The sequence below is a fragment of the Apus apus genome, chromosome 22 (genome assembly GCF_020740795.1).
Source record: "Apus apus isolate bApuApu2 chromosome 22, bApuApu2.pri.cur, whole genome shotgun sequence".
Classification (NCBI taxonomy): Eukaryota; Metazoa; Chordata; class Aves; order Apodiformes; family Apodidae; genus Apus; species Apus apus.
In genome coordinates, this window is record NC_067303.1 from 1246768 (window position 1) to 1262035 (window position 15268).

The 15268-nt window shown below is 44.5% G+C and overlaps 1 protein-coding gene across 6 annotated transcripts in view; it reads left to right on the forward strand.

Annotated features, from left to right (window-relative positions):
* Positions 1-15268, forward strand: part of FLI1 (Fli-1 proto-oncogene, ETS transcription factor) — a 90331-nt gene that overhangs the window by 70632 nt on the left and 4431 nt on the right. For 5 of the 6 annotated variants that reach the window (XM_051638452.1, XM_051638453.1, XM_051638456.1 and 2 more), the window contains 2 exons: positions 375-443; positions 14766-14828. In XM_051638452.1, coding sequence (XP_051494412.1) covers positions 375-443; positions 14766-14828 — 132 coding nt within the window. Of the gene's footprint in view, positions 1-374; positions 444-13296; positions 13470-14765; positions 14829-15268 lie in introns of those variants that run through there. The other variant, XM_051638457.1, reaches the window with a different exon arrangement.

Genomic DNA, 15268 nt, shown 5'->3' on the forward strand with positions numbered 1-15268 from the left:
CTAGAGAGAGAAAAGCTCCTTCCTTATCCTGTAATACAATCTGTGCCATAGTAATTTCTAGAGGCTCTGCTGTGATGTTGTACCTGTATCAATACAACCTCACCCTGTTGAATCAGGTTTCAGTGGAGGACACCAGGGCACTCAGCGAGGAGGCCAATGGCTTTATTTTGATTTTCAAGTGAAGAAACAGCAGCACGTGTGTGACCACAGATACCAAACTTTTCAAAGAATTTCATATCCATCACAGAAAATGTGTGCCTAACTGTCTGAAAAATTTGGTCTTTAGATCCTAGTGACCTTTTCTATCTGCCTACATGGTTCCCCAGTGGCAGAGCCCATTCAAACTGCAATAACCCCTTTTATTTTCATTCTAGGTAGCTCACTGCTGGTCTACAATACTCCATCCCACACGGAAGCTTCCTCACGTCTTGCCACCAAAGAAGGTCAGTCTTTTGCATATAAATGTCCTGGCTTCCTATGCTTTCACAATGTTTTTGATAGGGTTAACACTACACCTTTTTATAATAGCTGTGGTATGAAAGTGTTGGGATCTCCTGTGCATGCAGACCATGATTAAAATGGAATCATTCACAATTTGCAGCTCTGTCCATCACATCTCTGCCTCTCCAGTCAGCACAGTGGCATAAAATGTACATCTGTCATTTTCAAACTTGTGCATTACTGAGGGCGTATTTTCTTTATGTGAAACAGTCTGGAATCACAGAACCATAGAACCACAGAATGGTGAAGGTTGGAAGGCACCTTAAAGATCACCAGGTTCCAGCCTCCCTGCTATGAGCAGGGACACCTCCCACTAGAGCAGGTGGCAAAAAGCCTCATCCAGCCTGGCCTTGAACAATTCCCTATCTTAGATATGTAGCAAGGACTGAGACATTATTTCTCTCTGAGTGAGTTCATAGTTGGAAGTTTAAAATTTTCTCACAATAAATTCCATTACTGAAAAAAGACCACTCAGGTCTTCCAAAACCATTCATGACTTTGGTGGCTGGTTTCAACCAGCAAAGACAACCAATTGCATATTATTGACACTTTCATTTTGGAACATTTTTATTTTATTTTTAAAATAGCACCAAATTTTTAATCTATTACAAATTCTGATCAAGTAGATGGAGCTTAGAAACCTTGAAGTTTAAAAATTAATAGCACATTTAGGGCTCTTTCAGGATTTTGAGTTAGTTGTATACCCTTCATACAGGTCTTTCAGGTTTTATTCTGCAGATACAGTCTTATTGCTTATCCCTTGTTTTTAATGAAAAATATTAAATTCTCAGTCATGATAAAATTCTGAGAGCTGGTGTGCTGGGTTTGATGCATATCCCTTGCCCAGATATGACAGTAAGTGACAGTGGGGCAGTTGAGTGCTGTATGAGATAACCCACCTAGGAGGAGTCTGCTCTCCTTTCCAAACAGTTTCCTGACCTCATACATAAACATCTCTATGCTTTTCAGGAGAACATGGCTTCATTGATGAGCCACAAGTTTGCATGTCAAAGAACAATGGGCAAAGGCAGAAAGTCTTTTATTTAAGCAGCTGGAGAGACAGAGAGATCAAAAACCCAATTTCACTGAAAGGCTACAGCAAACAGAGATCCCCCATTTAACAAGATTCTGCACAGTCTATCTGCCTGCTTCATTGATGAGCACTGCTCTCAGAGCCAGCACTTCCTTCTCCTTGCACCATGTGGGGTTTCATCTCCAACATCTGTCTTGGACCCTGGACACAATATCAGTGCTGCTTTTTACAGCAGCTTCTTTTGTCCAGCATACAACTCTCCTCTCGAGCTGCCCGCTCCCTGGCATGCTCTTCTTTCTTTATGAGACAGGCATTGGTTGCTGAAACATGGTGCATTTCAGAGACAAAGCCATTCAGGCTTTTCTGTGACTATTTTGATGCTAAGTCATCTATTTAAGATTAATAAAAGCTAGGCTTGCTCCTATTTGAATAAAGCAGACACACACACGTGTTCTCCACAATTTCCCCCATAAACACACACGTGCATCCAAGACCTCTCTCTGTTTCAGGCCAGGTGGTTGCTAAAAATAAAAGAGAAGAAAGCTGCCATTTTTTTATTAAAGAGAAATGCTCTTTGTAAAATTGCACTCCTCTGAATTTTTTATACCCTTTATCTTTCCAAGCTGGGCCTAGAGTCACTCAGGCAGAAAGAAATCTGAGGGAAAAAACGTTCCTCCCTCTCCGTTTTTACTGCCCTCAAGTGTGTTTCTTTAGTGCATCTGACAGAAGTTTGCATTTGATTCCTGTCAGCTCAGTGTTTTTAACTTCACATGGTACTTTCATCATGTGTCAATAAAGGACTAAACACACCCAGGGGACAGTCAAATAAAAATTAAGAACTAAGACAGAAATGTTGAAATCCCATCTACCCCTCTTCCATTCCTTCTGCAATGCATTAATTCCCTCTGCATTCATTTGATGTCTGAATATTGGTCTAGGAGAAGCAGCCAGCTTCAACCTACTGATTCATGCTCCAAATGCTATTTGTGAGATAAGATGACAGGATAAGAGACACGTGAACATGACAGGCTGACAGATAAAGAATTGGAGGAGCAAAGTGAAGTGTCTTGCCCAATATCACAGAAGAAACTCGTGATGAACATAAAACTGAACTTTGAAACTTCCTCAGCCTCGGTCTAGTCTGTTAGGCAACAAGATTTTCCTTGCTCCCTTTCAAGGCTTTTTAATGGGCTGGCTTCAAGATTATGATATTATTTTGGAAAACAAATTCCAGGATAAAAATCACAAATTTTTCATAGGTATTTTCTTGTCTCCTTCTCAAAAGATGAAACTTCCTTCTTCGTGTTAATGCGACTTGAATCTACTATCCTGTACATATTTCTTCTCTCTATGCCTGTGAATAAAAACAGACAAACAAATTTTTCTAACCACCTTCCCTTGGGGATTCAAAAGCTGGGGGAGGTGGTGAAATAGTACAATACATGTCAGAGACAGGAAAAAAACACTGTTTTCTTCACTCCTCCCATAATTTTTTCTTGCACGTCCTCCAAGATCTCATAGCTAATGCAAATAACCTGCTTGTGCAAATTCCAGGGAGCAATGCAGGCTTCCTGCACACACTGTGCTTTATGCAATGTATTCCATCCACAGTAAAAAAAAACAACAGGAGAAAAAATTTTTAAAAAGTATGTCTGCAACCCAGGGGGATGCAGCTCTTTCGGATGCAGCACATGGCTCTGCTCCCTCCCCAGCTTGTGACAGGCATGGCAGGGCATGCTCTGGAGCCACAGCAAGGACAGTGGCACCCAGGAGGGACCTGTGGCCCATGCTGGCAAGGGCAGCACTGCTGCCACAGGACTGGGCTTCATGCCGTGGCTCTGGAGTCAGAGCTGCCTTGGCTGGTTGCAGCTGCAGCCCTTACTCCTTTTTCCCCTTCTATTTTCTGCCCCTCTCACTTCTCATCTCTGATGCCAGCTCTGCATACAGAACCTGTAGCACTGTTTTGGAGGAGTTAAACTACTTTCAGGGCTGAAACAGATCCTGTAAACTTACACAGCTGGGGCACAAAGCAGATGCATTTTGTTCTCAGATCAGATTGGTAGAAATCTTGTCGTGTTCAAAAGACTCTTGTTGCCCCAGCTTCTTTGCTTCTCAGCCTCATAAACACTCAAACGTATGGTATTTAGCGTCATTGGGACAAATTGTCTTCAGCTGCCTTTGAGAAATAAATTGCTCTAATGAAAATCACCAGTATTTTTTGGCCAGAAAACAGTTTTCTGGAAAATGAAATGAGGTTGCTCTCATTGCTGAATGGAAAGATTTGTGTCCCACTCCTAGTGCTCCACTGGAGAGATGGTCTGGTTCATTTTCCGTGACTGTTTAGAGCAGTGAGTGACCTACTGTAGGTACTGGAGACGTGGGAGAAGAATCTGAGACTTCATGTCCAAGTCCATGGAGATTTTCAATTGCTCACCCTCAGAATGGTGTCATTTTAAGTAGGTTTCCATAGGGAAATGGAAAGTATGTTCAGGTCCAGCAACATTATAGGAGGCCAAAGGACAGTCCCTTATACGGTTTTGAGCATTTTGGCCTCAGTCCAGCATATTTTTAAAGTCCATGCTTACTTTTAAGGGGTCTGCATAACTTGTGTGCTTAATTATTATTCAAGCCTAAGTGCTGTGCAGAATAGTAGTAAACACCAGCCCAAAGTCTTATAAATCCAACCTAAATTCAAGCAGAACATGGGAAAAACTGATGCATTATCACAGAGGGAAGAAGCTTGTCTGGGAATGCATGAATATGGATGTAGGAGGTGAATTTTAAGGATTTTGCTTGTGGCTATTACATGTTTATGTTTTTGTTATAAAAGTGTTCGTTTGAACAATAAGGATGTTTGGGTGTAAGTTGTGTTTGATTGTATGTTTTGTTTGGTTGTGGGCAAATCTAAGATAAACAAATTGTGAACTCTGAAACTCACGCAGTGTGGTTTACCCTGGGTTTGTACCCATGTTTCTTGTGAGCCCCTGAGGAAGAGATTCCTGATGTTGGAGCATTAATAACATCTCTCCCACGCAGGTTCCTTGGTACCAAAAAAATATGAACCTGTGCAGCTGCATTTCTCACTGTCAGGGCCTCAGCCTCTCTCCTCTTTCCCCAGCACATTCCTTTTGATTGGTAGGAACTCTTTAAAACTTCTCTCTCCCTCTTATCAAGTTCAGTGACAGTCTTGGGTGACAAGTTCAAAAGACTAGAGAGAGAGGGGCAAAGAGACCACAGGCAGCATGATTGCATAAGCACAGTTCCCACAGGAAAACAGTTTCAAGTTCCTGCATAAAAATCTTCCCTTGAAAAGGCCATTTTTCAGGTCTAAAAGATCGTCATGTGAAAAATACTGACTAATTTCAATAAACTCTTCTTTTGAGTGTGTCAGTACGGCCCCTTGTTCACAGCAAAGGTTATAAACCCTCCAGTCTCAGTCGTCTCAGAGAAAAAGCAGTTGCAGCTTCGTGCCCTCTTAATTGTCTGTACATGCTAAAACATTTGTCGATGATATTTGTGTGCCTGGTGATGAAATATCCCCTTTTTAGCTCCGCAGCAGAAAAACGGGAGGCTTTTTTGGTGCTTCTCTTATTGCAACTGTGTGGCCAACCCAGGGATTTATGATTTCAAGAGCGACAGTAGCTAGTGCTCTTGGATTTTTCTTTTTTCTTTCTTTTTTTTTTTAATTGTTTTCCTTTGAAATTCCAGAGTTAGTGTTTTGTCTGCTTTCTCCCTGACCCTCTTCAGAGGCAGGCGTGTGTTTTTTCACCAGAAAAACTGGAAACAAAGAATCGTTGTCTTTAAGCTGTAGCAGGCAGGAAACCCAACTCACAAGGGATCACCCCGAGCCAGCACTGTCCCAGAGTAGACTCCAGTTCTCTGAATTCAACCTGACAGCTTGTCTGGAGCACTTTCTAAGTAACCATTATCCTTCCTTTTCTCCCAGCAAAAGAGTTATTATTTTTTTGCCTAGGGTGCACTGCAAGCAAAGTTATTGCACACGGGGAGGGGGGGTTACTGGTTTGCTGGGGTGCAGTCCCTCCTGTGAAGAGCTCTTGGAAGGGCTTGGCCTGTTTCCTAAGACAAGAGCAAATTTGTCTCCTGATAACGAGTTAAATGGGCAAATGCTGTAAAAATGCTGCAACCTCTGCGCATGTGTGCCTTCCTTCCCTTTTCTCTTCTGCGTGGATTGCTGTGTCTAGCTTTTTGCTCTGTGAATGTGTGTTGCTTTTTCGTTACTTCTGCATTGATGTATTTCCCAAGGAGTGCAAACTGCAAGCACTGAGTGGAAACCGCTGCTTGATTTCACCTCCCTGCGTGCGGGGGGTGAAATACGCACAGGGCTGTTGGCACGTTTGTGCACACTCGTGTGTGTGTGTGTTGGATGAAGGTGTATACACGTTTGTGAAGGGTGTTCAGAAACACACCTTTAGAACATGCAGTTGTGTGTCTGTTTTTTTGCTGGGTGGTTTGCCTGCCTGTCCATGTCTGCAGCCCTGCACAGCTCCGTAGCCTGTGCGTCGACTGGAAAGTGGCTGCTTTTCAAAGCTGGCTCTGGGAGGGATTCTTAGGACACATATTTCAGTCTTTATGCACTGTGCATTGGGACTTCTGCTGCTGATATTAAAAAAAGCAACAACAACAGCAAAAATTCTCATTACTTCCTCCTTTTCTTCATAATGTGTCTTTGTAAGCGTTGCACAGGGCAGCTCAGACGTGAATCAGGAAGTTCCACCGCTGCACAGCTCTGGGATGTTTTTCCAGCCTCACTCACACAACTGGGGGTGTCGCCTATGGTTCAAAGCAAACAGGGAGTGACTCCACATTTTGGAGGCCAGAGCCCTCCTCAGAGTGGGGGAGCAGAGCTCCAGACTCTAGAGCTGTGGTGCAAAGAAGCTTCTTCACATCACCCTGCCAGGCTAGGTCTAATGAGGGAGAGGAACAACAGGTCTCAAGTTGGAGTGATCTGCTCCAGAAGGGACTGCCCAAAGCATGTCCCTGTCTGTGCAACCTGAATGAGTCTCCTTCGGAAATCCTAAATCCTAGTTCTGTGCATGTGGGGCTCCAGATCCTGTTTGATGCTGGAAATCAGTGGGCTTCAGCCACTGGACTTCAACCTGACTCTGGATCTAGAATAGGAGGTAAATTGGAAATGCTTGATGGCTCTGATCTGTATTTCCGTAAGGATAGCAGTGCATAACCAGGCTCCCAGCTCCTTTCAGAGATTCCCTAACTTAAACCTTCATGATCATGCTCTGCAACTGATTTCTTATGTAAACCCACCAGTGAGTCCCTTCTCACTTGATTAGAGTTGCCTTCAGGTAAAAATTCAGTGTTGTTTCAAGCCTGGACTTTAGTGTCTGTGTCAGTTTCTTAGCTGTAAAACAGGTTAATAGCAATCTAGAGATGTAGAGATGTATTTTTTTGCTTTTTTTTGTTGTTTTGTTTGTTTGGTTTTGCTTGGGTCTGTTGGTTGTGGGTTTTTTTTTAATTGTGAAATAATCAAATAGTCTGATAATGTGGAATGGAAGGTACTTTGAAATTATTATGCACTCAGCTATTTGTTTCCTCTTAGTAGAGAGACACAGAATTGCTGAAGTCCACATATGATGCCTGTAGTGGTGATTCTTTAGCAGAAGGAGCAGGACGTTGTGGTCTTGAAGCAGAAACGAATGATTTTGTTGCTTGAAGGCTCTGGAAAGTCTTACATAAGCATGAGAACAGTCATAGGAGCACGGGCCACAAATGCCATACAGCATGACATATGGCATGTGTGCTAAGTAATTGTTTTAATTAGCAGAAAAAGGAAATGGAAAAGTCATTAATTGCAAAACAGGCCTCTGTGTACATGGTTAGCACACACATGTAACTTGTACCTGGATGTGTGCTTCAGGACTAATCACCAGCTTGGATGACCCAACTCTTGGAGCTCCTCAAGCTCTGCTCTGCTTTCTAGTTCTGTTTCACCATCTCTGCCACACCCTGCCAACCCTCCTGCAGACAAATGAGAACATCCAGAGGCTTCACAGCTTTGTGCTAAGAAAAACTGCATCTAAGCAAACCTCTGCTGACATTGAAAGGTTTTGCCCTGTGTGTGTATCCAGCATTTATTATTTATACTTGTAGCCAGAGGGGGCCTGGGAAGAACCCTACAGACTCTACAACCTTTACATTTGCTGCCATCATTAAAAACAATGTGTCTAATGTTTCTAGGAGGAGTTGGAGGTGTTTTTGGCTTCCTTGCCCCTTCAGAAACCCACAGTCTAGGTTTCTTCTCTCCAACTGGCTTTAAACACAACCCCACCTCTTCAATGCGATCTCCAGGAGGTGAAATGACGGGGGTGTGAGGGCTGGACGCTCGGCAGCTTGGCAGGCCTTGCTGACATGGTTGGTTTGCAGCAGTGGTGTTTTTTGTTCCCATGCGCCTACGCTGGGACTTTTCCAAGACACCAGAATAGTGCCACCACACACAACCTGCCTCTGGGAGGAAAAGCAGTGAGGTCCTGTGCCCTCCTTTCTCTCTCTCCCTGTAAAGTAGTTGCCGCAAAATAGACCCCAAGTGACCACTTAGATTAATCACAAGCCTGAATCCCCTAGGACACCTGGTTCTGCTTTTCCCATTTAAAGAAGCTAATTTAAATTCCAGCCAGCAAGCCAGGATCCTTTCTCCCTACTGAAGCAGGAGGACTCATTGCAAAAACCAGACTGTGTTCTGCATGGAGAAGCCTGTGGATCCCACAGCCCACTTCAAATTTGCCTTCTCCTTCCCCTGATTTGCTCCACTGAAATCTGTAAGACCAAGTCCTGTCTGGAAATGCAGTGCCTGTGCTCCTTAACCAAGTAAGACTGTATTCAGGAGCAGTTACTTCTGTATTTCAGGTTTGGGTTTTTTCCATCATGTGAACTGGGGTCATTCAACTTTTTTTGGTAGAGCAACCCAAGATGCTGTGGTCGGGAATCCAGCAGAAGGTGGTGACAATCATTACTGTTGTCATCCACCTGCATCAGCAAGTCAGACATGGTCAGAGCCTGCCAGTGCATTTCCAAGGGAAATGGAGGCAGCGTTAGAACTGAGACTTGGGAAATTCCCCTTCATTTTCTTCCTGGCTCTGTCCCCATGAGTTAGGAGAAGCCACTTCCCACCCTTTGGCTTCCTAATCTCCTTGGAGGTGTCCACTTGGTTAAGCAGTGATTGGTGGGCTTTTCCTAATGCTTAGCACCTCCCATGTGTGGAATCTAGATGCTCCTGTGAGTTTGCTGTACATGTGTTTCCCTAGATAACTTCTATAAAAGTTGACTTCAGGAAGAAATCCCATCTCAGGGCATGAAAGCTTCCTGGGAGGTTTCAAGCCATGCTCAGCTCTGCAACAGGGTTTCTGATAAAGGATGACGTGCTCAGGCAGAGCTCAGTGTTTGGTTGCTTGTGCCTTACATGTCAGGACACTGTTGGATTGGACAGGCAGTCCCATGGCTGCTGTGTGAGCCCAGGCCTGACACTGCCCCTGGGTCTGACAGAGAGAGCTAATGTTCGGAGCAGTCATTCTGCACCTTGACAGTGAACCCCAACAGTTCATCAATCTGACAGTCCCTGGCTGGGAAAGAGCTGCCAGTGATGCCATGAGTACAATAAACACAACATGCTGCTCCTTCCTAGCCTTGCAGGGGCTTGAGGGCACTCTGCCACCACAGACAGCATTCCAGGTAAGATTCCCCTACAGTACCGATAAAGCATATTTAGTCCAGAAATGGCCCAGCCCCATCATATCCATCCTAGAACAAAAAGACCTGAAAAATGAAGATATTACAGGCCCAGTGCCCATTGTTCTTCTGGAAAGCCTTATCAAGGCTGGTAGCACAAAATTGTGCCTGATTCTGGTTTGACTAAAAAAGCTTCTACAGAGAGAGCAGGCTGGAGGGGCTGTCAGCACTCACCAAGCAGCTCAGGAAGCACAAGGACTGTGAGCCTATTGTTCACTTAAAATCCCCCCTTGCTTCTCCCCTCCATCCCAAGCTCTCAGTTTTGTAAAAGACCACTACAAAAAAGGGAACTTTTTAAAGCTTATCAGAGAGGGTTTGCTCTCTAATACATCATATCTTAAACACATATTCCCTAATGGCCTGTCCATGGGACTGCATTCCAGCTGAAAGGGCTGCCAGGCAGCTGGGATGGGCTTTGCTGTGGGGTGGAAATCTGCTTGGGGACTAAAAGCCCTGTTTCCTAAGGGAATGAGTCTGTGTGTGTCTGTCCATCTGCCCCAGCCATATTTGAGCCTATCATCTGTTCAAACTAAATATGATCCAGAGGTGTGGGGAACAAGACTGAAGCAGCCCCAGAGCTGTGAGGTGAGGGGGTGGGTGTAAAGGTGGGCTGGTGGCTCAGTGGAGCCAGCCTTATCTTCCTGACTGCAATGCTGTGCCTCCTACACTTGCTCTCCTCCTCTGTGTTCCACAGTCTCATCCAGGGGATCCCTGGAATGGTCCTCTCAGTTTCTTCCACACATCAAGTCTTTCCTTTGTTGCACCAGACTGACAACAAGAAACTTCAGGGGTTTGGATTATTTAGCTCATCTCTTGAACTTTATAGGCCAGCCTGCCTCATACCTAGTCTCCATCTCACCAGTTTTGGCATATCTAAGCCTTTTCTCAGCCTTCTGCATAGCCTAGCAGGCTGTTTCACTGCTGTGATATTTTGGATTTATGTCTAATTCCAGAGGAATCAAAAGAGGAGTTGCACAAGGTGAGCACTCAAATGGAACAGAGGGTGGTGAGGTAGGAGCTGAGGGAGATTGAGGGTAAGAAAGCATAGACCAAGGTTAGCAAGGGTCTAGAGACCAATGCTATGGTCTGTTCCATGCAGGCTTATTTCTGGGAAAGCCACTTCATCTGGAAAAGGCAGCAAAAACCTGAAGTAAATGCATTTATGCATGTAAATAAATAAAACTGTATTTGTCCATCTCCTCAGGAGTGCTGTGAGTGTGAATGTTTGCAAAGCTGTGAGATCCTTAGTTGAAAGGTGCTATGAGAGTGCAAAGCATTATTAATATCCTTTACCTTACTCATAGTAGGGTATGAATTCATTCTGGGGAATTTCTGGACATAAACCAGACAGCTGCAGAATGACATTTCTTGAAAGCATCTATGATTTATTTTCTGCTCTTTAATTCCGTTTTCTATTGAACACACATTTGTCATAGGACTGCTGTTCCACGGGGCCTTTTAGGTCTAAAACAGACTTGGGGACCTGATCCTTAGCTGGTATAAATTTGCCCCAAATTCACTGTAGCTATTTGCTGATTTACACCAGAGGAGAACTCCAGTCCAAGTCTTTTAATTGAATTTCCATAGTGCAGCAAGTTTTGGTGTAAAATCCAAGTGGTTTTAATGACAGATAAGACTCCCCCTGTAACTAACTGTCTGACTGGAGTTCTGTAGGATCTCTTGAAGCCACCGGGTGTCAGGTCCTGGGAATTATATTGTTTTTGCAGAAACTTGAGTCCCTGGATAGGTTCCCTGGCTCTGCCTTTTCCATTTTGTTTTAAACACGTTCAGCTTTAGAGTCTGGGCCTGGAAGCTGGGAGGGCTGGTGTGGTTCTTTCACGTTGCATGGATTTTTGTGAAAAAAAACCCCAAAAATAGCTTAATGGATTTGAACTTTTTTTTTCTTCTTTTTTTTTTGAGAGAGAGAGAGAGCTGGAAACTTGCACTAGCTGAGTGAACACATTGTTTCAATAGCAATGCCTGAAAGGCTAACTACTATATTTAACCCTTCTCACCATTGCAAAGTCATGCTCAGGGCTAAGTCTCATCCTGACAACACAAGTGTGGCTGCCTGTGTCTGTGCCCACACCTTAATTCCTAATCCACACTATCCTGGGAAAATGGAGGCAAAGGGGCTCATCTGAGGTGTGCAAAACCTGGGTTAAAGCTGGGCTGAGTTGCATGCACACCATCCTTTCAGGCTGAAATTTGGCGACCTTAATGTATGCTACAAGGAAACTCATTCCAAGAGGTTATGAGTGATGAGTTCAGCCAAACTTCTCTGGAGAACCAAGTCTTGATCCTGTGAAGCCCAAGGAGCCATAACATTGCAGCCTGGTCAGCACATCCGATTGTAACAGTGTCGCTTCTTGGTAAAAAAACCTTCCACTGATGCATTTTACATTGTTCTTGTGACACTATGAGCAAAGCAGGCTCCTCCTCTGTGACAAAGCTTCTCCATCTGGAAGAGGAGGAGGAGAAGGCTGATCACCTCTCCAGCTGATGGCCTATTTGTTTACTCAAAATATGCTGATGCATTTGAATCAGCCAACCCATTTGTTTCAGAGAAAACTGGAAATGTTCTGCTAGGAATTTTTTGGCCCAATTTGAAAATATTTTTTCTGTTGGAAAATTAATTGCTACCTTTCTTTTTAACAGTTTCCCACACCGTGTAAGTGACATTTCCATAATGTCAAAACTGTTTCTGATTAAGCAAACCAAAATGTACATGAGCACCTTGATCAATGGGAATTTCTGAGGTTTTGCCTCTCTCTCAGTGCAGAACTCCTGTGCTTTTTAGAAAATATTTCCCAAAGCATTGCTCTAATAGCTCTAGCTGAAATACTTCTGAAGGGTATCCCAGGGGAGAAATGAAAGTCAGAGCCTGGCTGCAAAGAGGACATGGGAAAAACCAGTGGTTGCTTCAGACCTCATCTCTGCTCTCCTGATTTCAGTCCCTGATATCACAGCAGCCAGAGCTCTGGATGTGCTCAGATGAAATGAGGATTTGCACAAGTTTCCAGCAAGGAAAACACCATCCATGCAACCAGCAGATTATTGAAAACAATGCCAACTGCTGAGGACTGAGCTGGGGGATGAAATTCCCCAGCAGCGCCAGGCTCTGAGCCAGTTTCCAGCCCTTGCCTGGCCATGGGAGCGGGGACAAGAGTCCCTTCTGGGGACAGCAGGGCCAGGGCTGCCACCTCCCGCCCTCCCTCCCTCCCAGATGTCCCATCCCACTCTTTGTGCGAGGCTGAAGCCGTAGTGGTTTGTTTTTCAGCCTGATGTATTTGCAGTGGGGTTTGTGGTTTCTAGTAAAAAGGGAAAAAACAAATAAGTGAAATAAAAATAAAAACAAGCAGATTATATGAGCTCTGTTTCCCCCCGTTCCTCTCTCTTCCCTCCTCCTCTTTTTCTCTCTCTCTCCTCCCCTCCCCTTCCTTCTCCTGTCCCTTCTCTGTTTTCCCTTTCATGCCAGTAACTCCAAGGCTGTAATTTCAAAGCTGCAGCGGCTTTCCCAGCGCCGGGAGGAATGCGCAGTGCCTGGGATGTTTCCGCGGGGAGCCGCGCAGCCCCGCCAGCCCCGCGGCCCAGCGGGACACCAGGCGCTGCTCCCTCCCTGCCAGCAGCATGGGCAGAGGGGCACTTGGAATTCCACTTGAGAGGATGCTTTTTCCCATTTCACCCCTCCTTAAAATAGCTTCTTCATTGTGTGTGTCAAGTCTTCGGCCACCCTGAGCGTGGAAGTCACCGTTTATTTTCTGTGAAATGACCAAAGGGTTCATCTCATCCTCCTTTTCTGCACGTGGCCGTGCTGGGATAAGAGAAAGGGGGTCTTCTTTGGGTGGGCTGAGTGGCACTCACTGAGGGCACTGACTGTGCTTCATGAGCAGGATGTGTCAGGCTCAAGCATTGCCCAAACAGCTAGTCCCCAGCCTGTTGCCTTTGTGAGAGGGCCAAGGGAGCACAGAAGATGTGGGAGAGGATAAGGGATAGATCTGCACAACTCCAAGCCAGTGGGACCAAGATACAAAGATAGATTCTTGCAAGTTGTTTTTTTCTGGGAAGAGTTTCTTTCAAATGCTTCGTGCCTGTTGCCTTTTGTCATCAGAACCCTCCCACGAGGCAGTTCGGAGAACAGGATGGGGCAGTAATATGAATTCTGCCCTCACCAAAAGTAAGTTGTCCCAATGGGAATCCCAAATTCTGCAAGGGAAGATAAAAATGAGACTGTGGGAGAAGATGGGCATGGCTGGCTTGTGTTCTGGGCATCAGAAGGGCAGAGGATTTGGGAAGACTCAGTAAGATATGAGGCAGAATTATGATATTAAAAGGAATAAAAATTGACACAAATACTTTTACTATTGAATTTTGTATTGGAGATGAAAGAATGAACTTCTAATACTTTCAGGATTTGGTTAAGGAGCCAGGAGCAAATCCTCTGTACAAACACAGACACGATGTTAACCACCTTCCTGGAGTTTGGTGTCATATTTTTAGGGACAGACACAGACAGGGTGGGCAGATTCTGAGCATTTCTTACTGCTTTCAGAATACAAGATTCCACGTGACATCTAGCAGGCAGCTAGGGCCCCTACTGCATGAGCCCTACTCACAAACTGGTCTCATTTCTTACTGGTTTTATAGTGTCCCTGAATTCACAGGACACTCTGGGTGACATCTCATTAGAAATCTCCTTTCCCTGTCTTCAAATACTGTATTCTAGCTAAAATAACCAGCTGGTACTGAGCCACCCTCTGCCCTGCACCCACTGCAGGGTCACATCCTGTCCAGCAGTGCAGGGGCACATTTGACTCTCAACAAGACACTACTGGGTGCAAATAAAGGTGGGAGAACCTGACTGTCATGTTAGATTTCCTCTATTTTGCAGCTTTCTGGGCTATGCACGCTCTAAATGTGAAGGCTTTTCTTTGAATTGTGGTTTTCTGTTGTGAGAAATTATACGAAGAGAAGGAACAGAGTTAATGTTGAAGGGACCTACAGAAATGGCTGGGGTATTTTCAACAAAATGTTCATTTTGAGAAACGCAAAGGGTTTTTCATAAAAAGGTTGCTTGAAAAAAGAATTTGCATTTCCAAAAAGTATTAAAAAACAAGTTCCAGTACAGAAGAAGGTCAGAATTTATACATTTAAAAAATTTCAATTTTTTTTGTTCAGAACATGGTTGTAAACTAGAATGGAAACAGCAATAAAAGACAGAAAATTAGCAAGGTATTGATTTTTTTTTTCTTGCCTCATCTGCATATTTTCATTTTACAATGGGATTTCTAATTTCAAGTGAAATCTCTTCATTTTATAGTGCAATTTCAAAACTATGAGCTCTTTGGATTGGTAAACATTTCCCATCCCCATGGTTACTATTCCTGTTCAAAGTATCTTGCACTTGTCATGTTCCCTGTTCCTTCTTCCCCTCCTGTTCTGGTACATACAAGATCTTTCTCTGTCTTTACAGGCCCTCCTGTTGCAGGGACACAAAATGTGAACAAGACAACAGAACAGCAACGGCCTCAGCCAGGTAATGGTTGATTTTGTCCCCACTGCGTTTGCTAAGTGGTTAGATTTGCACTAGAATAAATGTGTGAGCAGCACCAGGTGGGCACAGGCCAAACAGGCAGAGCCTGGTAGGGAAGTCACAGAGTAACCAGTCAAGTGTGACTGAGCAGTGACAGCAAAGGCTTCAAGCCACTTCTGCTGTAGTGTGTTGGCCTTCCCTGTTCAAAAGCAAGTGCCCAGCAGCTGTATCTCTTTTGAAGCACCACGACATGCTGTGCAACGGGCAGTGAAGCAGTCACAGGCAGGGAGCTGCTGTGCTGCAGTGGGAGTGTCTGCTCCCTGCTCTTCACCTCTGCTGCAGCCCTGTGAGAGGGAAGTGTCTCCAGACAGAACCAACGAGGCTTCCCCTCTGTCAAAGAAAACCAAATAAGAAAAGCAAACCCTGTTGGGCAGCAAGCAGTA